The sequence below is a fragment of the Hemiscyllium ocellatum genome, chromosome 48 (assembly GCF_020745735.1).
Source record: "Hemiscyllium ocellatum isolate sHemOce1 chromosome 48, sHemOce1.pat.X.cur, whole genome shotgun sequence".
In the NCBI taxonomy this organism is placed as follows: Eukaryota; Metazoa; Chordata; class Chondrichthyes; order Orectolobiformes; family Hemiscylliidae; genus Hemiscyllium; species Hemiscyllium ocellatum.
In genome coordinates, this window is record NC_083448.1 from 14609416 (window position 1) to 14635733 (window position 26318).

At 43.2% G+C, this 26318-nt stretch overlaps 1 protein-coding gene across 5 annotated transcripts in view; it reads right to left on the bottom strand.

Moving 5' to 3' along the window:
• Positions 1 to 25462, bottom strand: part of sema4c (sema domain, immunoglobulin domain (Ig), transmembrane domain (TM) and short cytoplasmic domain, (semaphorin) 4C) — a 101283-nt gene extending 75821 nt beyond the window's left edge. For 2 of the 5 annotated variants that reach the window (XR_009647410.1, XR_009647411.1), the window contains exons 1-2: positions 24401 to 24849; positions 659 to 829 (exon numbers count right to left, since the gene is read on the bottom strand). Coding sequence is in view for 3 of the 5 variants with exons in the window: in XM_060856552.1 (XP_060712535.1) it covers positions 659 to 782 (124 nt within the window). In the remaining 2 variants the exon portion in view is untranslated. Of the gene's footprint in view, positions 1 to 658; positions 830 to 23820; positions 23911 to 24400; positions 24850 to 24983; positions 25209 to 25400 lie in introns of those variants that run through there. The other 3 variants (XM_060856552.1, XM_060856553.1, XM_060856554.1) reach the window with 3 other exon arrangements.
• Between the last annotated feature and the right edge of the window lie 856 nt (positions 25463 to 26318).

The following is a 26318-nucleotide window of genomic DNA, read 5'->3' on the forward strand; positions in this document are numbered from 1 at the left end:
CCTACAGCAGCCAAACATGACAAAAAATGTTGCGAATGACAAAATGCACCAAGTTCACAGTTGTCGCATGGATGAGGATGATAAAGAACACCAAGCTTAAAAGTTTCTCCAACAGCAACCTCATACCTCTATTCCTCCCACCAAAATTTGATGAACTCCAATAGTGGCTTTTGAGCCAAAGGTTATTTTGTGCCCTACATGCGCAGAAAATTTAAATCAAATTCTGTCCACAGGATCAGGGTCTCATGTTTTTAAGATTTGTGTCCTATCTTTTACTCGCACGTATAAGCGATTATGCCGCCAAATAAATACTCAAACCAAGTCAGCCCTCCTCCAAACAATGAGCTGCAAAAATATACCCCTGTGGAACTGATTGATCTTGAAAACAAGGTGATATATCCAAGGTGATACACATGTAAAAGTAGGTTTTCAGCATAATACTATCATACTTCTCAATTTTGATCATCTCCCTTGTACTTTATAACCATGGTCATGTGTTGCATCATTCAGGACATTAGGTTATGTAGTTCCCCGGCACTATCCAAGTTCAGTGGAGTCAAACTCAAGATGGGGAACTCCACTTCAAAACTACCAGAACCACTCACATCACATAGGGCTGAAAGGAAAAAGATGATGGACAAATGATTTGACTACTTACCACTGTGTCGCACAGTTTTGCGTGGCACTGTATTCCAGCTAATGGACTGTGTTGACTGAAGCAATGTCCCAATCATGATGCTGAGGATGAGCAAATAACAGCCATGACTAGCCATATCTTCCATCCTTCCACACTGTGTTGCGACGTTGTGGTCTTGGGAGGTGGTGCAAGCTGCAAACAAGTGTTAACTTGGTCAGTACTGCAACAAAGTTTTGAATAGCATATGAGTTTCAGACAACAAGCAGACCCTAAAGGCTATGTAAGCTACACAATGTCTGCCAGGAGCTAAAAAGACTCCATACCATTCCAAATGGCATAACAGCATGGAGTAATACAAGATAACCTGCGAACAGCATCACTTTGCAGAGCATTGGACATTTTCTGTCCTCGTCAACACAAAGATTTCAAACAATGCCAAAATAGCAGAGGCAGTTATATGGCCCAACTTGTCTCCCAACTTTAGAGCTAGCCAATTGAAAGGGGGTGCCATCTTGCTTACCAGAGTTAGATATTGCAATTGCCTTGTCAATTTTGTGATCGTGTTTCCATCAGCCTTTCAAGTGCAAGCAGTGTCTTCGTTTTACCCACCTTACATGGGGCCATTATGCAACGCCAAATTCAGTTGGCATTTCACACAACTTAAAGGCCTTCCACTTGCTCCCAACCTTTCCAGGCTAGGGACAGACATAAACTGCCAATCCCAATCACCTGCGGGGGGAGGGGTCTTTCACAGCCAGCACATTTGAGAGTTGGACTTCATGCCATCTTCTGATTCAGAGGCAAGGGAACAATGCACTGAACCACTCAAGCTTGATAAATCAGAACTTATTTGGTTTTTAAAGGATAAATGGGGCAAACCTTACAATTTTCCAGTTATTTACCTCCATTCAGTCATAGAGAAAAAGCTTAGAATAACCGAAACTTTTTAAACACTCTTTCATGGGAGGCCCCTCAGTCCTAGTGAGATGCTTACAAATCAATTCTCCTGCCTCTTAAAAACAAATGTGACGAAACATAGAATCAGCTTCTGACCAACAGTGGAGACAATCAACTTGTTCTAGGAACTTCTGGACAGAGTGCTTATCATTAAGTTCACCAATTCACCAAGACCAACTGAAAAGTGCTAGAAAAGCTAAAAGGTCTTAAAATTGATAAATCTCCTGGCACCGATGGGATACATCCTAGAGTACTGAGAGAGGTGGCTGAGGAAATAGCAGAGGCATTGGTTGAGATCTTTCAAGAGTCACTGGAGTCAGGGAAAGTCCCGGATGATTTTAAGATCGCTGTTGTAATCCCCTTGTTCAAGAAAGGATCAAAACAAAAGATGGAAATTTATAGGCCAATTAGCATAACCTCGGTTGTTGTAAAATTCTAGAATCCATCATTAAGGATGAGGTTTCTAAATTCTTGGAAGAGCAGAGTCTGATTAGAACAAGTCAACATACATTTAGTAAGGGGAGGTCATGCCTGACAAACCTGTTGGAATTCTTTGAAGAGTAGGTTAGACCAGGGAAACCCTGTGGATGCGGTCTATCTAGACTTCCAAAAGGCCTTTAATAAGGTGCCACACGGGAGGCTGCTGAGCAAGGTCAGGGCCCATGGTGTTCGAGGTGAGCTACTGGTATGGATTGAGGATTGGCTGTCTGACACAAGAGTTGGCAATAAAAGGTTTTTTTTCAGAATGGCAGCCGGTGACAAGTGGTGTTCCGCAGGGTTCAGTGTTGGGGCCACAGCTGTTCACATTATATATTAATGATCTGGATGAAGGGACTGGGGGCATTCTAGCGAAGTTTGCCGATGATACAAAGTTAGGTGGACAAGCAGGTAGTACTGAGGAAGTGGGGAGGCTGCAGAAGGATCTAGACAGTTTGGGAGAGTGGTCCAGGAAATGGCTGATGGAATTCAACGTGAATGCGAGGTCTTGCACTTCGGAAAAATAAAAGCGTAGACTACTTTCTAAACGGTGAGAAAATTCGTAAAGCCAAAGTAGAAAGGGATCTGGGAGTGCTAGTCGAGGATTCTCTAAAGGTAAACATGCAAGTTGAGTCCGTAATTAAGAAAGCGAATGCAATGTTGTCATTTATCTTAAGAGAGTTGGAATATAAAAGCACCGTTGTGCTACTGAGACTTTATAAAGCTCTGGTTAGGTTCCATTTGGAGTACTGTGTCCAGTTTTGGTCCCCACACCTCAGGAAGGACATACTGGCACTGGAACGTGTCCAGCGGAGATTCACACGGATGATCCCTGGAATGGTTGGTCTAACATACGAGGAACGCTGAGGATCCTGGGATTGTATTCATTGGAGTTTAGAAGATTAAGGGGAGACTTAAGAGAAACTTACAAGATAATACATGGCTTGAAAAGGGTGGATGCTAGGAAATTTTTTCCGTTAGGCGAGGAGGCTAGGACCCGTGGACACAGCCTTAAAATTAGAGGGGGTCAATTCAGAACAGAAATGCAGAGACATTTCTTTAGCCAGAGGAATTCATTGCCGCAGAGTGCAGTGGAGGCCGGGACGCTAAATGTCTTCAAGGCAGAGATTGATAGATTCTTGATGTCTCGAGGAATTAAGGGCTACGGGGATAATGTGGGTAAGTGGAGTTGAAATGCCCAGCCTTGATTGAATGGCGGAGTGGACTCGATGGGCCGAATGACCTTACTTCCACTCCTATGTCTTTTGGTCTCATGGTCTAAATAGTTCAGGTTAGGTAGTAATCACACAAAAATCTAACATTAGTAATGCAAGCTGGTCAAAGCTATAAACATACCCAAATTCTCATGTTCTAGACAACAAGTCAGAAACAATTAGCTCGAATGCATTCCATATAAGATTAGAGATCAGAAAACAATCTCAATATGTCATTGACCCAAAGTTAATTGCAGAGCAAATTTCTGTAAATACTCGACAGCTGTGTTGCTCTCCATAAAAGCTGCCAGAATTCATGAGAAAGACACGACTTAGTGACAATAAGTCTTGTTTAAGTTTTCAGCAGCCTCACCAAGTGGCCAGCTTTCTAATGCAAACCGTGGGCATAACTAACGCAAAATGACTCAACCACTGGGCTCATGAATCATGTAACCAAGACTATGCTCTCATTCAAATATGGACGCTTACCACTGCTTCAACTTTTCCAAAATGGGCTCAGCACAAAAACTTAAACCAGTTGTCCTGTGCACAGTTCAAAACTGATGCAGTTGGTACACAGCTCAGTAAAACCCTCATGTTTAAATTATTCAGATGATTAAGTCAGTTAACATGCACACATAGTCATCGTCAGTCGTCATAAAAGTCCAATCGCAACCTCAGACATCAGAAGTCCCAGCTGAACCCTTGTATATAAGCAAATGAATATTGAGCAGTGAGATCAGTGCAATCATTAAATCGCATGTCATTTACGTTACAATAGCAAATTCTCAGAGGAGAATCATCTCCCGCAGTGCAAACACATCATGCAGGCAAATTAGATCATGGGCTAATCCCTTGCTGCCATGTCGTAATGTGAGCAGGTTAGCTCATTGTCTGTTCCCACTTACATGATGTCAACCCTGTGATGGGGAGCATGAAATTTCTCTGCTAGATTTGTTTTCAAAAAAAAAAGGACAGGGGGCAAATTTGAAGTACAAACTGCTAAAAACAACATTTCAGCAAAACTCATGGTACATGCACTATACTGTACAGCCCAGAGGCAGGATACTCAGCCCAACTGGTCTCTGCCAGCACTTGTTACATTGGCAGAGTTTCTTGCGACCAATTACAACCGCCACTTTTCCTGTTTGCTTTTCATTGGGTACCTTCCTCTTTTCTATACACCTGAAATGCAGAAGTGTTCGTTTGTTGCATTTGCAAGTTCCACATTTGCACCACCCTCAAGGAGTGGAAAATAGATTAACCGATTTAGCACAATAAAACAGATTTTTTGTTCCACCAAGTACAGACATACTTCCCTCCACCTAACTTGGTAACCTCATTCACGCTCTCAAGCTTAACCTTGTCCAGACTTTTTCTCAGCCTTGTTAATTTTAGCTCTTTCTTCAGAGGTTCTGGATCCCATGTCTTAAAAATTCCATCCTTCCGGAAACATGTCAGAGTGTTTGTTTGTGGTAAAATACAGGATTTCAACTAGCTTCATATACATCCACTATCACAAAGTACATTTCTACACTTGTAAACCTCTGGACAGCACAGTGGCCCATTAGTTAGCAGTGCTGCCTCAGCACCAGGTTTGATTTCGGTCTTGAGCGACTGTCTGTGTAGAGTTTATACAGTCTCCCAGTGTCTGTGTGGGTTTCCTTCAGGTGCTCCAATTTTGCCCAACAGTCCAAATAGGTGAACATTAGGTAGATATGCCCTAATAATAGGCAGGGTTATCAGGATAGGTCTGGATGGGATGCCCTTTGGTGCACTGATGCAAACCTAAAGGGCTGAACGGCCTCTTGCTGCATGGTAGGGATTTGATTCTATCGGGTGAAAACACTTTTTGTGGAGATAACTATGCTGCTGTATCCTGTACCATGTATGCAATTTCCCAAAGCCCAGGAAATAAGCTTTTTTACAAGTCTGTGTGGCATTCCATGCAGGACTGTGCATGAGGAGTGCAGAAAATAGACTTGCCCGCACCAGACTGCTAGCCCCATTTGATCCCATGCACGTCAAGGGAAGACCATCCGGCTCAGCGGATACACCACTCAAGCAGGTACACAATGACCTTGTGTCTTCAAGTCACTGGCATACACACCGAACTCAGATTGCAGCAGTATTCGATACCTTCTGGATAAGGGAGGAGGATATCATATCGTACAGCACTGTGCAAAGTGATTAGATCATAACCAGAAGATCAGAGAGACAGCACGTGAGCTTAAGATACAACAGGAGCATCTTCATTTCCATGACACTTATAAACACGTGTATTGTGATGCAAGAAGATAATTTCAAAATCAGAATGGCAGCTGTCCAACGATAGTGCCAAGCAGGGTTTATAGCTCATGCTTGCCTCCATTCTCTTACGCAATCTTGTGTCACTTGCAAGGTATCCAAGTACAGCCATTGTTAAGCACCCTCAAATTCAAGTCACTGTAACAGGCTTGCTTATGAATTTGATTAAATCACCTTGCAGTGGGTGTGGATTCAGATAAAAGGACAGACAAGGTCAAGATGGTAGATTCCCCTAACATGCTGTCACTCTGGCCAGGATTTATTGCCCATCTGGAGCAGTCTTTCACAATTAAATCCATCGTGCCCTCAGGAAGGAAATGACAAAGTTTAGACCGTCAGACACAGAAGCAATGGTTAATTATTTTGTCATATTACAGACTTCAGAAATGTACTGACTCTTCATGGACTAAAATCAAAAAAATCGTTACACGCAGCACTAAGTCCAGCTCGAATAAACAAGAAATTGAGACACAATTGAGACTGTTACACAAACTCTAGCAGTTAGCCATGTCTTGCTGAGACTACATGAAGAAAGCAACTTTGACATTTGGGCCTGATCTGTTGGATGCTCTATTGCCACAAGGACAACTGATGACTATGCAGAACAATTTAAGGAGTTATCACTGTAATGCTGTGTCTTCTAACACACTCTCTCTCTCTCTCTCTAAAGGCCAAAGCTAACTGAAAACAGATAGTTTTTGATAAGGAAGCCAACTGCAGACCTTCATTATCTCTAACTAAAGGACTCTGAAGTGAAGAAACAATATAAAATCACTTCAAATCCAAGAATTAACAACTCAGAATTAAACACCAGAACAACTCAACAGCAGAAGTTCAAAAGAACAAACACTGGAGAAGGCTTAAACCCTGGAAACATCTTGAGACAAAACTTGGATGGTTTAAGATCTGGCCAGATTTCACCAAATCTGGTAATAGCCAAGATGGGTTGCAGGCTTGTACTTGCTTACTTGAAAGGGTCTGTTAGTTATTGCATGTAGCAACTCAAGTGTTAATTATCATTTCACTACTTTGTCTGAAATGTTTTAATAGGCAAAATTAAATGCAACTGAGTGACTTACCCACACGTTTCAAGTCAGGAATGCAATTAGCATGGAAGAGTAACGTGCAGGTTAGGGACATAGCAATTTATCTACTGCCCTACTCCTTGTGGATAGAAGTGGCCGTCAGTTTGGAAGGGGCTCTGCAAAGATCTTTGGCAATGTCCTGCAGTACATCTTGTAGATAGTACTAATAGGTGATGAGTGGCAGAGGAGCGAGAGGCTGCCTTGCCCCAGATGGTGTCAAGCCTGACCCATCTGGACAAGTGGGCAGTATCTCATCACCCTTTGATTTAAGCATTGTAAATCAAGGACAGGCTGTGGCAGTCAGGAGCCAAGTTACCTGCTGCACGATTCATAGCCTAACTTTCAGCCTGACTCGAGTCCAGTTGACTTTCTGGTCAATGGTAATTCTTAAGATGTGCGTAGAGAATTCGGTGGTGGTGATACCATTCAGGGTTACAAGGTGATAGTTCACTTCTCTAATTGGTGATGGTCACAGCATGGCATTTGTGCAGCAGACATGTTACTTGCTACTGGTCAGCTCAAGCCTGAATATGTTGTTGCTGCATTTCAACACAGGTTGCTTCAGTTTCCGAGTTTGAGTGTCATTGAGATGTACAGTGCAGAAACAGACCCTTCGGTCTAACTCGTACATGCTAACTAGATATCCCAACCCGATCTAGTCCCACTTGCCAGCACCTGGCCCATATCCCTCCAAACCCTTCCTATTCATGTACCCACCCAGATGCCTTTTAAATGTTGCAATTGTACTCGCCTCCACCACTTCCCCTGGCAGCTCATTCCATACATGCACCAACTTCTGCGTGAAAAAGTTGCCCCCTAGGTCCCTTTTATATCTTTCCCCTCCATCCTAAACCTATGCCCGCTAGCTCTGGACTCCCCAAGCCAGGGAAAAGATTTTGTTTATTAATCCTATCCGTGCCCCTCATGATTTTATAAACCTCTATAAAGTCACCCCTCAGCCTCCAATGCTCCAGGGAAATCATGCAATTATTGTTGACCGTACCCACTTCTGACCTTAAATAGTAGAATGTCAGTCATTGATGAAACTTAAGATGGTTGGGCTTCAGACACGATCCTAAGGAACTCCTAAAGTAAAGTCCTGGAAGTGAGATGCTAGACCTCCAAAGAGCACAACCATCTTTGCCTGTGTCAATGACTCAAACCAGCTCAAGTTTTTACTCAACTCCTCCCTGTTCACTCCTGCTGGGGTATCTTGCTGCAATTTATGGTGAAATACAGCCCTTCATGGCAAGGGCTCTCATTCTTCCCTCACTTCTGGAATTCAGCTCTTTTCTCCAAATTTGAAGCCAGGCTGTCATCAGATCAGTAGCTAAGTCATCCTGGCAGAACACAAATTGGACCATGAGCAGTTTATTGCTAAGCAACTATTGTTTCATAGCACTGTTCATGCCACTTTCCACCTCTTGACATATGATTGGAGAATCGACTGATGGAGAAGTAATTTGCCCATTTGGTTGTGTACTGCCATTTGTGTGCAGAACATCAAGGAAAATTCTCCATACGGTCAGGTAGATGCCAGCATTCTAACTATTAGTTTAACTTACCTAGGCGGGCATCACCTTGTGGACTACAAGTCTTTGGTACTATTATCACAAGCATGTCAGTGTCCGTAGCCTTGGCAGGATCCAGTGCCTCTCGCTACCATGTGTTCTTTATCACATGGTGTATCCCTGTATCCATGATGCTGGGCAGAGGAAGCAAGGATGGGTCATCCACTCGGCACTTCTGGCTGAAGACAGCGTGGATTTCGTAAACATCATGTGTTGGATGCTTCCATCAATGATGGGTCTACGTTTGAAGCCACCAAGTGGCTTGTTCAGTTGTTCAACATTCATAACTGCACATGGGACAAGTCCAGAGCTTAAATCTTTTTGACCTTGAATTAGTCCTGTTTGGTAGTAACACAAGATTCACACATTTTTTTAAAAATTACACCTCCAGCTGCTCCTTGCATGCTGCCTGCAAGCAAGAGTTGATGCCCGTCGCCTAACTGGATTGGTGGTTGGGGGGTGGGGTATGTGTGTGTGTGTGTGCGCGCGCGCACGCACATGCACGTGCCATGAGGTTGCAGATTGTGTTGGAGTGCAATTTTTCTGTTGATGGCTTCTCTTGAATGCCCAATCTAGAGTTGCCTGATCTGATCCCATTTAGCGCAGTGTTAGTGCCATGCAATGTTAAGTACTGTAATTGTGAAGGCAAGGCTTGCTCTCCTCAATGACAGTGCAGTCGTCACTCTTACCAATACTGTCATGGACAGGTGCAACTTTACCAAGCAGATTGCTACGAGACAGAGAGAGGATCAGCCTATTTCTCCGTGGTTCCCTCACCACTTGTAGCAGTCCCAACTAAGCAGGTATGACCTCTCGGACCTGACTGGCTTGATCCATAGTGCTATTGCTGGACATGGAAGCCCCCCATCCAAACTACTTTGTGCACTTGGCACACTCCCTGCTTCTTAAGTCTTGTTCAACATGGAGTACCAATTTATCAGCTGAGGGAGAATGCTACGTGGTAGAAATCTGAAAATTTACTTGCCCATAGTTAACTTGAAGCACTCAGTGAAGGGCATTCATGAATCTCATCAGACTTTCCAACATCAAAATGAACAGTTTCAGTCACTATTGCTTCATGCCTCTCAATTCCACATCCCTTCAATTCCAAATCCATTCAGTGTCGTGGTAGGATTTTGAACCCAGTGTTCAACAAGCATTGGTTTGGGTCTCTGAAGCTCACTGGTATCATGTCCATATATGGTCTTATGAAAGCTGATAACATTGCTGATGCTACATGCAAGGAGAAGAATCTAACAATGGATCATGTCTGAGGGTCATGTCCCATTTTGCCACAACAAAGCTGCAGTGAAACTGCACATCAAGTTCACATGCATTCCAGAGATGGACTCAGGCTGTACACCAAACTTAGGTGTTTGTTAGCATGAAATCAGAAAATAACATTCACACTAATTCTGAAACCCTAAGCCTTATATTGTTACCCTTCCCTTCCTGTTTACACCGGCATTCTAAAATGTTTAACAGAATGAATTGGAACTGAGCCGACTCCTACTTTGTGTACACTAACTGCTGAAACTACTACAAAACAATGAGACCATGTCTCAAAAGTGGCACTGGTCTGCAAAAAGTTTTCACATGGATGAGCAATCTGCTCAAATCTGAAACCACCAGCTTTCAAGTAGTAATCATTTAGCAGGAAAAGAATTAATCTCATCTTTTGATTGTCATCAAAGCTGCGTCCACTCATTACCAACCTTGCTGTGTGGCAAGATTTTGTTAGGTGACAAAGAAAGACCTTTCCTCAAGGCTGCCAGTGTCTTTTGTTTAGAAGGAGAAGTTTCCCAGCTTCACTTCATGTTTGTTGCATCCTTAATCACTGGTACCCTTCCTGTAGATCACTTGCACACCCTCGACATCCTTCCTCAAGTGCAGTTCACAAATTTTAACACAATACTCCAGCTGAGATTCAAGCAGTCGTTTTTTTGAGGATGTTATGCCAAATGTTTGTATAACAGGAAGTGTCGTTCTAACTGCTACATTCAAAATTTTCTCTCCCGTTTATTGTTAACTGGAGTGACTGCCAACCTTCAGGTTTTTTTTTTCCAAACCAAATAGCAAAGCTCTTGATCAGCAGCTGCCCACTCTCTGGATTCTCACCCAAATTACAACATTCACCAGTTTATAGGCAGTGTTTATGGATACCTCCTTCAGGGAGAAGAAAGCATGGCCCAATGTGTCGGGAGCATTCAAGAAAGGCATTTGCCAGGAGGAGTCAGCAACTCCAAGACTGGCTAATGTACACTCCTCGCCAAGGGTATGAGGATGGAGAGCAGTCACGATACAACAACACTTCTCAGGATTACTTGTTATCATAACTAGCGCAAACGGTGCTGTTCACATGTTAAGTGGAGGTTTGAAACAACTTTGATGGCAAAACTTGACTCCTCTTATATTTAATGCAATTGAACGCAGATGATATAATGCCCTATTTAAAGGAATTTGGAGCTGAGATTGGCAAATAGTATGTCAGCACGATCAGATTGTGCGAGCCATTAACCCCAGATTGGATTAACAGCTCATTTTAAGGATTCGGCCTGCTGAAATCTGTCTGTGGTTTCACTCCAATCCCCTACATTCTCACCAATGCCCGCCAAAAATTCTGCAAACCTCGAATATTGAAATTATTTTCTATTTCTGCATTTTCATCATAGCTTTGGGGCAGTGCCTTTAACTTATCAGTCCTCAGCTCTGGATCCTCCTCACTGCACCTTTCCACCTCTGCCTCCTTTAAGGCTCTCCAGTAAATATATTACTTTTGGCGACATTTTTTGGTCATCTGCTCTGGTGTCCACTTCAAATCACCACCATATGTAAATGTTGCATCTCAGCTAAACATGTTTGCACCCAAATGCCTGCAACCCTCCTTCATCCCTTTACATATTTCTTTGGAAAATATGCCAAAACTTGGGAGGAGGAAAGGAACAAGTCACTCAAGTGCAAACCAGGAACACCCAAGTAACATGGACTGCACATGACAAGCATCCCATTAAAAATACACTGCTTGCAGCCCCAAAAAAAGTGGGCATGTGGACTTTGGACAGAAGCATGGTCCGACAGGATATGAACATTCAGTTACTTTTTGATGTCTACATAATTGAGATAACTGACTACTTGACAGGAAGAGAAATGTTGGTTGAGTGGAAATCTTGAATGGAAATCAGGAAGATGCAATGCCATGAGTGCCAAGGTGTTGCCAATCAAAGTGCCAATGCCAAGAATTGTATGGCTTCTGATTCAGCTGGGTTCTAAAGTATCTTCCCACTTGTGGGAAAAGCCAGACAAATCTTGGCAAGACAAAAGCAATTTCGTGCTTTTCAGAAATAATGTATGCTGCCACAATCAGTGGCCCTAACACTCGGAGTACTTTCAACAAAAAAAAACTCGAGCTGATTTCAAACAGTGGGCTAATCACATAACAAGAGTGAACAGCGTATTAAAGCTGCAGTTAGCAGTTGAAGGATGGAGGAGTGGGTTATAATGAGTATCCTAAGTGTTGGCAGACTCAGTGGATTCACTGGCTAGCTTCTCAGTTGCATATTCTGATTATCTAAATCAGCCTCAGCTCCAAGTACCGTCAGCAGCTGGCTACGGTAATCCCTCAATACCAAGTGTCCCAACAGACTCAACTTGCGTCACCATCATATCAGGGACTGCAGCATCTACAGCCAAGAGCATTGGGGGCGGGGGGAGGCCTTAGCCAAAGATTATGACACTAGATTTAATCACTGAAAAAACACAAGATAGCATTTTACGACTTCAGAAACATCTTTTTTCAGCTGTCTCTAAAGATGCATCTTTTGTTCTGTGTTTAGAGAGTGCAATGATTCAAGTTCAAAAATACAAAAGCACTAGTATTGAACATTTCTTGAAAAATTTTTGCCAGATTCATGAAGCTACTGACAATCTTGCAGGGTTCCAGATATCCTTAAGTATCACCGATCCTCATTACCTCTGACAGCTGGGAGGCAGCGAGGTATTAAATAACAATTACAATCCAGACCATTATAATCCAGCATCAACATAAAAACGTATCAACAGGGTCAGGGGTCACAATGGAACCTGACCTTTGTCCAGTTAAACCACAGACACTGGTTACACCACTGATTCTAATCCCTCAGGCATCTTCTTTGCATCCATGACATCCGGGCCTTCGAAGAGATCACAGCTTGCATTTTTCCTCAACATCTCCCTCTCATGTTCTTCTGTTGCCTCCCCTCACCTCACTTTCATGAAATTTTCCCCCCCTCCACTTCCCCCATCAGCATTCTGACTAAGTCAGATTCCATTTATTCCTTTGCCTGTGAAGCATCTTGACATGTGCTATACAATTACCTCTTGCTGCTGGTGATTAAACCAATGCTCAGCCTGTCTCAAGGGGTAGGGAAAGGACATCAAGTAGGCAGTGTTTTCCAACAGTTCCACCCCTTTACATCTGCAAATGTTCCTAGTTGGAAATAAACACCCACACACAGTCAGCTCTCTACTTCCTGCTTTGACCTCATTGTACTCCTTTCCCCTGTTCCCTTCCTATGAACGCTGGCTGCTGGCAGAGGCTAAATTAATGAACAGCCCTACGTAGGATCCGATGACGCCACCCAAAATCCAATTGCAGCAGCAATTAAACAAGGACAAGGATTCGGCAAAAAGCAAAGATAGGTTACAACTATGAGCCATCAGGTATTCACTTAGTTGTAATCGAGAACATGGGATTGCACTCAGTCATTTCCCAGTCTCAGATTACACTAACTTGACTCCTGTATGGTCAATAGCCCTTGAATGGAACAACAAAGAAGCTCAGTTATAGTTCACATCAAACTTTAGACCAGATCATGAGTTACAAACAGTCCCACTTACCAAGTTACAATAAAATGAGCTCAAACATCTTCAACACAGGTTATCGGCAGAAACCTAAAACTTATCCAAATGCCCAATAATAATAACCCAAATCTGAGAACTGACTGAGCGCTGCAGAAAAAGTGAAGGTATTTTATGTCACAGCTATAATCAAGGAGCTTTGCTCTCAGACAGAACACAACATTAAATACTACACTGAGAAAACTGACTCTAGACTAGTTTCATTGCACATGCCCTGGGAGAGTTTAAACACAGAACAGCTTTACTGTGCCACATGTGCACTCAAGTAGGCCCAAGTGGATAAGCTGCACCAAGATTTGTATAATGTAATGGTACATGTACTCTTGCAAGCCTAATTCATGGCCATTAAAGAAGCCATTAATGGTATTAGCTAAGCGTCAAACAGCAGAACAAAGAAATAATTGATGGGCAGTGTTCACATCCACCTTTTAAGTTGCAAGGATTACCAAGTCCCAGCCTGAACGTCACAAGTTTATCTAACTGGGTGCTGGAGGAAGGGATGGTTATGATACATAACTAAACAGAGTGAACTGGTGCCTCAGTGATGCTTTTGTTCAGTTTTGCACCTGGGTCTCTTACTAAATGACTGTGTGCAGGATGAGAACATGTGGACTTCAAGGGTGGGAAAGTGAGCAGCAGCAATGACCTGCCATCACTCAGTTCACTTCCCCAGGTAGAACACCAAACTAGCAAACTGGGTAAAATCAGGAACTAAACTGCAGCTACTCCCACCATCGAAACCTCATTTCTGCAGCTGCTCATTAAAACCCATGACCCAGCAATTTTGGTTCTTCTGAGAAATGTTAGTGTGTGTGCATAGAAATAATGCAAATCCATCTTACCACGAGACAAACTCACTCACGTCAGTATGACTTTGAACAAAAGAAAAGTGACATTAAGGCAATGCAAAACAAGGCTTCATTGCTTCAATATTAATGGCGTTAGCCAAACCGGTATTTCTTGTAAAACAAGTGGTGCAGGTATGCAAATAGTATGGTGTTCCCTGGATTGAAAATATGAAATAGACATCAACATTACTAACAGCCACACTACCGGTTGTGACTTGAACACAGATGAGAAGAAGGGAAGAGAGAGACATCCTTAGGCAATCACGAATCAGCAAAAAAACAGCTTGAATATAGTTTTTTTAGTCAATCTATTGCTGAAGACAATACTGACTTCACTTTTCGAATTCATGATCGTTCCCAAATTTGACACATGAATGCTGTCTAACCTGCTTACTACACCTAGCATGTTTTTGCTCGTGTCCTTCCTCCAACCTCAACTATTCATTCACTCCTATATATGCAATTCTTGTCTATCAACACAACCTGAAGCAAGCTCTCAGCCTGCAATGCACTTGTATTACTCTTCACATAAACAAAACCCTTTCATTAGATACAAGCCTGAGAGGTGATTCTGTTATTAACCTGACTCACAGCTTGGGATTTGGTACTTCTGTGTAATTATTTCTGGAGACAAAAACTGTTCCTTTGCAATGGCAGAACCATGGTTTTGTAGATGCCCTGATATATTAAAAAAAGACAGAGACTGATATTAATTTCTTCCATGTCCAATTGTATTCGTACTCAGCCACACACCCAGATAACTGCTTTAGAAGCAGGCAGGAAGTACCAGAGTTCACATAACAGTCAGTAACATGAAGGAGAGAGGAAAGCAACTTGACATTCAGCTGTTCACATGTATTATTGCTTCTGTTGCATGCATCGGTCCAAACTTCAAGAAGTAAATGCAATGTTCTGATGAAAAGCAACATGAAGCAATGCCCGATGCAAAAATCTGTCAGAAAAGCAAAAGTCTTGAAGTGATCCCACACGTGAATTCCAGTTCACCAGAGCAAACCACTCCTTTCTGAATACTGACATCTTTAACAAGGTGGCTCTTGTTTCATTTTCATCAGCACATTAAGCATTCCCACATGTAATGGTTGGTGGATTATATAAACTAATTCACTAATACGAAAAAAGAACCAACTTTATGCCAGTTATTTTTATGGAACCAAAAGTTGAAGGAGCAACAAGGGACCTATGGGGGAGGGTGGGTTCTGCCCAGACTCCTGTTTGCATTCCAGGCACTGACTGTCACGACTTAGTCGAAAGGTGTCCATGGATTTGCCAATATCTTGAGGAGTTCAGACTCCCATGCCTGAAATCTTCGAAACCACCCACTTCGCTCCTGCACAAGGCACCACTGAAGGTCAAGCTTTTTTTCAATGCATTACCAGTTCTTTATCTCAAGTTAAATATCAGCAACTTTCTATCAGGTTCCAAAAATCAGGAGGTGGAAGGTCCCACTGAGGTGCATCTCAGCACAACATCCCACCCATCTCTTACCTGTACGGAATAAATCCCCAAGTTGAGGCTCTCTGTTTCACAAAGAGTCCAACTGGAAATTGCAACATCAATATTCCTCGATGAAGCAAGCCAGTGAAACTTGTGCAGTTTCCCTGATTTACACTAGATATTTCCCAGTTCCTGTCATCAATACTGACTTAGACCTGAAGGGGTTTGCTGCCCTCAAGCCTCCTTTTGTCACTCGAGCGAATGATTACTGCTTGACCACACCCAACTGTGGACGACCTACAGGAGATGCACTACTCAATAACAACTGTTATGTGACAGCAATAACTAGAACTACATTTCAGAGATTACTGTTCAGATTCAGGGAGCTGATGCACCTGCTCATAAAAGCAGAAACAAACTCTTGCTCTCCACCCAGGCTGTGAGATCAGTAATTACAGGTGGAACCATTTCAGCTTCTATTAATACCTTCAGAAGTGTTACTACATCCAAAAAAAGCAGCACTATGCCAAGATTTCCAATCCTGATCATGTTTGTGTTTTCTGTTCAGAATCCACTTGTGTATAAATGTGGAATAGGCCTCAGCTGTGACAATAGTGAGCCTTTCAGCTCCTACAACCACATTTGTTTAATCAACTGTTCTTCAACTTCGAGTGTGCTGCTCCTTAACATACCTTACCAAGTAAGCATCCACTGCTCAATCTTCAAAAAGCTTCATTCGACTTGGGCTGTACAAATATGGATAGGAACTTCCAGATGGACTTGCAAACGCATTACCTCATGAGCCCATTCAATGCCTTGACCACGTGCAATAGGATTGCAATCATCCCACAATCTTAAAATCTCAAGAAAACACATGGCAGGTTTACCAAACCTATTACATAAAATCACAAACATGTTAAATCCCAAAAATTCTTCCATACTGTACAAGCTCAAATGGACTCTCCAAGGCCAACCTGTCATTCCCCTCACCAACTTTCACAAAACACCTGAACATTGTCCAAGAGACTGATACATACAGAGTTGCGCTCCAGCTCCAAACACAGGTGGAGAGAGTATGCATCAGCCAGAGGGGAACTTTAGTGAACCTAGAGAAGCATTTACAAAAACAAAAGTTACTTAAGTTACTGCAAGCATCAACCATCGAACTGCCTGACAGACATGAAATGGTGCTTTAATGAGGCAGTCGACAACTCCGGCACTGACAGGCAGACACATGGGCTGACCTCACAATTTGTGGTTCAAACAGTTAAAGCAAAACTGCAAATTTTGGACATACGTTTTTGTCACGTACTACATTCAACATTAAGCACTGGACAAGCACTACCAGAGTGATTAAACAGAACACATGTCTCTTAAGGCAATGCTCGAGAGACGGCAGCAGTTTTATTAAGGAAAAAAAAAGTCAACTGAATCAAACATGCATGTAGTAGACCGATTACCGTTGTTACAGGTTCAGGCCAGCTGCAAAAACTAAGGAAAAAACTGCAGCAAGCAAGCCATAACACTGCCACGATGGCACTGAAAAACTGCAACCCAGGCTAGTTCTTCTCACAACACAACTAAGCCCCAGGGTTCTTAGCTCAGACAAGATGTACTGCAATTGTTCTTGGGATGAAGAAACTTTGCTGCAGGTGAGCATTTTCAGGTAGTGGTGGTGGGGAGGGGGGTCGGCATTGTGTGCCCGTGGCTGCATTCACTCAAAATGAGAACATTATTTAAAGCTGTACAGCTGACTATTTTATTCCAAGTCTACCATACAAAAATCAAAGTCCCCTTTACGTGGCTCAAAGGACTTCAGGATAAACTTGTGTTTTCAACTACAAGATGCACGAGCTATGGAATAACAATTTTATGAATTGATGTACGCTCTGTGACCATGACTGGGAAGCATTTACCAAGGCAGTCATCTAGGTAGCAATGACAATTCAGTAAATGAAGAATGCACAGTTGCATGAAGAGAATTGGACTGGGAGTGACAGAAGTGATGCTTCGAAAGCTAAGATTTGCCCCACGGGTCAAATGGACTCAGACTGTGCCAGACGGACTCAGACTGTGCCAGACCAGGTTATTGCCCATTCGGTCTGGACAAAGGCTGTACTGTACTGTCTGATCACAAGCATACTTGGCTCAGAAATACAACTGTTTCTACATTAGATAAATGGGACCAGAGGAGGAACACTGCACTGACGAAGCCGAGTGGTGCAAAAACTGCTTCTATTATGAGAGACTATTAACAGAACTTGTTTGGGATGAACATGATCATTTGCATTCGGAGATGTTAAATGCAAAGTGCACGATTTACCGTCAAGATGGGTGAAAAAATCAAGTGCAGCAGGAGACCATAAACTTCATTAACATTAAGAAATTAAACAGGATGAGACTAAGGTCAAGAAGGAATTCCAGTTGTGAACCCTGGTACATTCAAAACATGTCACAAGTATTACAGATTGACAGAAAGAGGCCAATTTTGTATCAGCAGACAAACATTGAGCTAGCAATGTACTAAGACAAAGGGGAGTTTGGAAGTCAGACAAAAGAGTTTGTTCAAGTACAAGACTAATGGCAGATAATACCTGCCGAGTTTTCTTTTCTCATACAAATAAGCAATAATAGGGTTGAATTAATGACGCATATATCCTGAGTATTTTTGAACATAGCCCCTCCGCATGATCCTGTGTAGCCCTGGCTGTGCAAATTATATAAACACTGAATCTGCGTCATGTTACTGAATAGCTACTGAGCACAATCAGGAAGTGATGTGTGCCTGCATTGAGAGCACAATTTTCATCAGTGCCATTAGAAAAATACAGGGACAATCTTCCAATATAAAATTCGTACAGGTCACCAACCAAACTCAGTCCCACCCCTCACATGAAGTTTCCTTGTTCCGTCCTCTGACCTGTACATTTTGTCTCTTTTGCTTGCTGTCACCCATGACACGCACCCACCCCAGAATTGTTCAAAACCACCCCCACCACCAACATATCATAGGGACAGGGAGATTTATAATTGCCAGTGGCCATTAAGGAATCTTGAAAAGACTCATTTGGCACAACTGCGCTTTCAGACTGTAGAAGATTCGGTCAGTCAGACATCCACCATCAAGCCAAACTTTGGTGTTCTGACACAGATTTGGAAGCCAGTTCTATTATTACAACAAACAGTGGCACTGAGTTGGAACAGAAGATACCATAACCACCTCAGGCCAAGTAAAATCAGGGACCAGTTTCTCCAAACAGATGGCTGAGTAAGCTGTAGCTCTTTCCAATTCTCAATCACCTCCTGTGCTTCTTGCAACGAGAAGGGATTGAGTGGTGCTATCAGTTTGAAATTAGTTAATATCAGCAATGGTTCAGTGAGAAAGGTTTGCTATTGCTCACATGCCTTTATCCATGAAGGTTAGCATTGGCAAAGTCACAACCTTACCACAGAGCACATTGTATTCACTCATTATTGTTTATCACTTCAAATACTGCATTGGAACTCACCAACACAGCAGAATGCAATGATGCTGTCATGTCACTTGGCAAGCAGAGAAAACCATGCAACCATCACACAGTGTATATCTCAACGCAGCTTGCTTCCTTCACACTCACTTGACACCACCTTGGGTGCATACATTGTCTCTTCCCTATGCTGCAGTGGGATCTGATCCCAAGAGGAAGTCAAGGCCACATTACAGGAAGGAATATGTTGCTATGCAAAGATATAGCTCATGGGCAGCACACAGCAATTGGAGTAAGGGGTTCTTTGTCAGGTTAGTGACCCATAAACAGTCGCATTCCACAGGATCAGCACTGGGACCTCAAATGCTTTACAATATATCTTAATGACTCAGATAAAGGAAGCCAGTGTACTCTGGCCCAACTTGCAGATGACAACTAGATGTGAAGCCAAGTTGAGAGGGGGATATCAACAGTTTACAAAGCAATATAAACTAGTTGAACAAGCACAAGGTTGGTCAATTGAAATAGTGTGCAAGAGGTAAAAATTGCCTTTATTTTGGAATGGCAAATCATAGAACAAGTTATTTAAGCAGAGAAAAACTGCAGAATCCTGCAACACAAAAGGACTTGACAGCCCTTGTGCAGGGAACCAAGTTAGGAGACAGAAGCAGCAAGCAATCAGGAAGGTTAATGGAATGTTGGCCTTTACTTGAAGGGGATCAGCATACAAGAGTCAGGAAGTCTTACTGCAACCGGACAAGATAATGAGATGACATGTGGAGAACTGTCAATAGTTTTGATGCCCTTATTTTAAGGGAAAAAGGAGTGATTTCATTGGAGTTAGTTCAGAGAAACTTCACTAGGATGATCCCAAGAATGGAGGGTTGTCTTATGAATAAAGGCTGAAGAGGTTAGGAGCATCCAGAATAAGGTGGGTGAACTTGCACCATGGGTCGGTACCTGAGACTTCAATGTTGTGGCCATTTCAGAGACATGGATAGAGCAGGGACAGGAATGGTGGTTTCTGGCTCTGGGATTTAGATGTTTCTGGTGTGGCATTGTTAGTCAAGGACAGTATTACAGTAGCAGGAAGGACGTTTGAGGACTCTTCTTTGGAGGTAGTATGGACTGAAGTTAGAAACAGGAAAGAAGAGGTCACCCTGTTGGGAGTTTTCTATAGGCCTCTTAGAAGTTCCAGAGATGTAGATTTAAAGGACAGCAAAGATAATTCTAGATAGGAGAGAGGGGAACAGGGTAGTTGTCATGGGAACTTTAACTTTCCAAATACTGACTGGAAATACTATAGTTCAAGTACTTTAGATGTGTCAGTTTTTGTACAATGCATACAGCATGCTTTCCCAACACAGTATGTAGACAAGCCAAGGGACGAGGCCACAATGAATTTGGTACTGGGGTAGTGAACCTCGCCAGGTGTTAGGCTTGGAGAGAGGTGAGCACTTTAGTAATAGTGACTACAATTCGGTTCTGTTTAGTTTAGTGATGGAAAGGGATAGATATATACCACAGGGCAAGAGTTACCGGTGGGCTAAAGGCAATTATGATGCAATCAGGCAAGAGTTAAAATGCAGTGGATGGGGAAGGAATCTGCAGGGAATGGGCACAATTGAAATGTGGAGCCTACGTGTCCTTGATTTGTATGAACCTGTCAGGTCAGGAGGAAGTGGTTGAGCGAGGGAGTCGTGGTTTACTAAAGAAGTTGAATCTCTTGTCAAGGCGGCGGCAGTGGCTTATGCGAGGATGAGACATGAAGGCTCACCTTGGGTGCTTCAGAGTTACAGGTGAACCAGTAAAGAGCGCTAAGAGGAGCCAGGAAAATACATGAGAAGTCATTGGCAGGTAGGATTAAGGAAACCCCTCAAACTTTCTATAAGCATATCAGAAATAAAACAATGGCTAGAAAAAGATTAGGACCAATCATGGACAGTAATGGGAAGTTGTGCAGAGTCCGAGGAGATAGGGGAAGCGCTAAATGAATATTTTTCGTCAGTATTCACACTCAAAAAAGACAATGTTGAGGAGGAGCACACTGAGATACATGTGACTAGACTAGACGGGATTGAGGTTCACAAAGAGGTGGCGCTAGAAATTCTGGAAATTGTAAAAATAGGTAAGAACCTGGGCCAGATGGGAATTATCCTAGGATTCCCTGGGAAGCCAGGGTGGAGATTGCAGAGCCTTTGGCTTTGATCTTTACATTGTCTATAGGAATAGTGCCAATGACAACAGACTGGAGTATAGCAAATGTTGTCCTCTTGTTCAAGAAGGGGAGTAGAGACAACCCTGGTAATTGAAGACCACTGAGCCTTACTTCGGTTGTGTGTAAAGTGTTGGAAAAGGTTACAAGAGATAGGATTTATAATTATCTAGGGAGGAATAAGTTGATTAGAGATACTCAACACAGTTGTGTGAAGGGTAGATTGTTCCTCACAAACCTTATTCAGTTCTTTAAATACATTCCTTGCATATATTTAAAGCAGAGACAGATAGATTGATCAGCAGGGGAATCATGGTCAATAGGTAAAATGTAACCAAACTAGACAACAAACATTATCAGGTTAGCCATCATTGTCGATGGTAGCATAGGCTTAAGGGGCAAAACAGCCTGCTAGCATTCTTCTGTTATGGTTTGTGAAGCAGTCCTACAAAGCTTTAAGGCTCAAGCACAGAGAGTCAGAGATATACAACAAGCAGACCCTTCGGTCCAACTCGTCCATGCTGACCAGATATCCCATCCCAATCACTTGCCAGCATCTGCTCCATATCCCTTCAAACATTTCCTATTCATATACCCATCCAAATGCCTTTTAAAATGGCCTTTTGGGCGGCACGGTGGCACAGTGGTTAGCACTGCTGCCTCACAGCAACAGAGACCTGGGATCAACTCCCGACTCAGGCGACTGACTGTGTGGAGTTTGCACGTTCTCCCCGTGTCTGCGTGGGTTTCCTCCGGGCGCTCCGGTTTCCTCCCACACTCCAAAGATGTGCAGGTCAGGTGAATTGGCCATGCTAAATTGCCAGTGTTAGGTAAGGGGTAAAATGTAGGGGTATGGGTGGGTTGCGCTTCGGCGGGTCGGTGTGGACTTGTTGGGCCGAAGGGCCTGTTTCCACACTGTAAGTAATCTAATCTAATCTAAAAATGTTGCAATTGTACAAGCCTCTATCACTTCCTCTGGCAGCCCATTCTACACATGCTCCACCCTCTACGTGAAAAAGCTGCCCCTTAGGTCCCTTTTATATCATTTCCCTCTCACCCTAAACCTATGCCCTCTCGTTCTGGATTCCCCCATCCCAGGGAAAAGACTTTGTCTATTTACCTTTTCCATGCCCCTCATGATTTTATAAACCTCGATGAAAAGGTCACCTCTCGACCTCCAACGCTCAAGGGAAAACAGCCCTAGCCTGTTCAGCTTCTCCCGGTGGCTCAAATCCTCCTACGCTGCCAACATCCTTGTAAATCTTTTCTGAAGCCTTTCAAGTTTCACAATATCTTTCCATTGGGAAGGAGACCAGGATTGCACGCAATATTCCAAAAGTGGCCTAACTAATGCCCTGTACAGCCTCCCAACTCCTGTACTCAATACCCTGACCGATAAAGGAAAGCAAACCAAACGCATTCTGCACTATCCTATCTATCTGCGACTCCACTTTCAAGGAGATATGAACCTGCACTCCAAGGTCTCTTTGTTCAGCAACACTCCCCAGGACCTTACCATTAAGTGTATAAGTCCTACTAAGATTTGCTTTCCCAAAATGCAGCACCTCGCATTTAACTGAATTAAACTCCATCTGCCACTTCTCAGCCCATTGGCCCAATTGGTCAAGATCCTGTTGTAATCTGAGGTAACCTTCTTGGTTGTCCACTACACCTCCAATTTTGGGGTCATCTGCAAACTTACTAACTGTACCTCTTATGCTCTCATCCAAATCATGTATGCAAATGCCAAAAATTAGAGGACCCAGCACTGATCCTTGTGGCACTCCACTGGTCACAGGCCTCCAGTCTGAAAAACAACCCTCCACCACCACCCTCTGCTTCGACCTTTGAGCCAGTTCTGTATCCAAATGGCTAGTTCTCCCTGTATACTTGACCCAATGTATGACATCCAACTTGTGGTGAGCCCGAGAATGCTCAATGCTGTGTAGCACAAATGACAAGAAATAACAACAGCCCGAAATCCACACATTCTGACCCAGCTGCTCGGACTTGCAGTTGGTTTCACACACTGCCCTTTTAAATTGATTTGCGTCACTCCGTTTGAAAAAAAATAGCCCGACTTAAGTTACAAAGATCCTCCTTCAGCACATCGCGCCACTCTGCCTGCCACATCAATACCCTCCTCAAAACAACCTTCAATCTTGTAAAGATCACTTTGGTCAAACAAAACTCAGTGGGAGGCCAGGAAATTGATAATAAAAACCCAAGTGCGAACACAGGATATTTCTGAAACAAACAAAAATCAGAAATTGCTGGAGGAACAATTCATGAAGGAGGCTCGCTAGTTAACTCTTATCTCGCCACAGAAGCTGGCAGTCCAGCTGACATTTTCCAGCCGTTTCAGTATGGGTTCCAGGAAATGCATATTGTGTTGCTATATATTAGAATTCAGAAACATTTTGCTCATCAGTAACAAGGCACACTGCACTCAGACCAACGTCCAGCACTCCTCCTGAACGAGATTGGGCGCTTCTTTTACAGAAGCTATTGCCCAGCACACGTTTTCAGCCTCCCGTGAATTATTCGGAAAAATAAGTATCGACTCCCCGGTCACCGCGTTATCATTCGACAGACTCCATTTCCCCGCTCCCTCCAAATCTACACTCTTCGCGTTTGGAGATGCGATCGGTCGATGTTCCCTCTTTTTTTAAAAAAATGCACCAGACTTGCCCAAGGCGCGAAGAACAAAGCAGAACTCGGAGGTCCGGGCATCTGGACCTTCTCTTCGAGGTATTTTATACACTATACAACACCAAACGCATGAGACCGTCGTCAAAAACCGAACTCAATCTGCTTTTACACCAGATCAATTTCAACAAAATTGAAGGCAAATACGTATTTGAAAAACTACAGCTATGTGGCAACAGCCCCGAGGTATGCAGTGCTTTTCCCTTTCGAGCCCAGCTTTGTGAATGAAGCGGTCTCGCCCATTGCTCGTTTTCATTGTCCTGGACCAATGAAAGGCAACGGGTCGACTTGGGCTTCGGCTTCGTGACACATTTATATTGCACTAAACTGTGGGGAGGAGGAAAACAGGGGTCGAATGGAAACTGGACTGCACGTTTCTCAAAATACACAAGACATACTAATCTTGATTGAGACTGCCACTAACTAACCCGGAGTTTACTACAAAATATTTACCGAGTTACACAATGTGGGAACACAATGATCCGGGATTGGTATGTGCTGTGCTCCTTGTCTGACGTATAAACACGGATTTCATTGCAATGCCATTGGAGACTCTCCTTACCTCGGTTCACAAGTGTTGCTCCTTCCCGAAACCCAGCGACCAGTGCCCTCTTTTTCAGCAAACTTCCATCTGAAGGAGCAGCGTCAAGTCGAGGTCTTAGGTGAAGGTCCGGCTGGAAAACTGGAAGCGGGAGTGGAAAGGGAGGAGTAAAACCAGAGAGAGAAATGATGTACAGCCCGTCAGTTCGACGCTGAAAATGACCAGATGTTTAAAGCTCTATTGTTTATTCGCTAAAACCTTGCAAGAAGCGATTGCTTCGCTCTGCATCTCTCTTTCTACACATCCTTCTCGCGGAAAACATGTATATTTTTACAACGCTCAGCCTCAATTTTTTTTCTTCCGAACGCAATACAATTCGCTTTTTACCCCCCGAAACTTGTTCTGATTCAACCCCGCGCAGCCTCTAATCCAGCCCACAGACTGACGCGCCCATTTAAAGAGGCAGTGCAACCGATATGGACACAGAGAGAAATTCATACAAACATCCACCTCCGTGAGCGGCAAAACAGAATCCCATACACTGAATAAACATTGGCTCAGAGTCACTACTGTGGACAATCACAGCATCTCAATAAACACGAACCACCACGCCCATCTCGGCAGGACGACAACAATGGAACACTCCAACGCACAGTGTGGCCCTTCAGCCCATCCAGATTGTACAGGCTCGAAATTTCAATCCACTCAACGGCCACTTGAAAGCTCTTCCTGCACTCTTTTTGATTATTTAAGCTGTTCCCTTTGTAAAAAACGCAAAGTCCTACTATCCTAAATCCTATCTCAAGTGACACTCCTGATTCCAGACAGCTCAACTGCACACAAGTTAGAAATCACAACACCAGATAATAGTCCAGCAGTTTAGTTGGAAGCAATAGCTTTTGGAGCGCTGCTTTATCACGAGGACAGCCACCTGATGAAGCAGCGCTCCCAAAGCTACTCCTTCCAACTAAACCTGCTGGATTACAACCTGGTTTTGTGATTTTTAAAACTTTGTCCACACCAGCCCAACACCGGCACCTCCAAATCACATTTGGACTGAATATACTCCTGCCGATCAGAATGGCGAGCTCTTTCTTCAATGCAACGATGACCTCACTTAGCTCAGCAAAAAAGAGTACTCCCAAAGAAATTAGTATTTTCACCAGCCATTTGACCCCACCCCCACCCCCTCCAATCCAAGATTCAAATGCAACAAAAGCATAGACCAGAAAAACTGAGAAAAGGTCAGTCATTTGACAGTCGCAAACCTGAAGAGGGATGGTTTTGAAAATTAACTACTTTGGTGCAAACGTTTGAGAATGACAAAGGTAAGCTCACTGGATGAGGACAATTGCAGGTAAACACCGGTTTACTGCACGACAGTCATGAACGGGATAAGTGACAACGGATTTTCGACATTCGGTCATGCATACTGTCACACAGCATTGTATAGTGAAGTGGTCGAGTTGTGTTCAGTTGAACCGGACATTAACCGTTAAGAAGTTACGTCAACAGTTTGGTTTTCGAATGTCTCTCTTCTGGTCCCCCGCAAAACTACAACCCATTGTTCTGCCACGCAACAAAGCACAAAAACAACCGAAATATAAACCTCCTGCCCGGAAACATACTGCTAAATGCAATGGCACAAAACGGAAAACACAGAGTAGTGGGGCTGAATGGCTTGTTTCCATGCTACAGACTCTAATTCAGGGTACACATTCACAACAACCACATACCTAAGATCAAGCTGACTGCAGTTTGAAATCTGGAAACAAAGAGTTGGGGCAACAAATCAGACTCTTTACAATTTTGGAAACAATAGAATAAAACCTAAGGATGTTCTGCATGTATTAAAAACAAAACTAATGAGACAGAGGCACACAGACACAGAGAGGGTGACCATATCACACAGGTAGATAAATTACAACATGGCATCTGT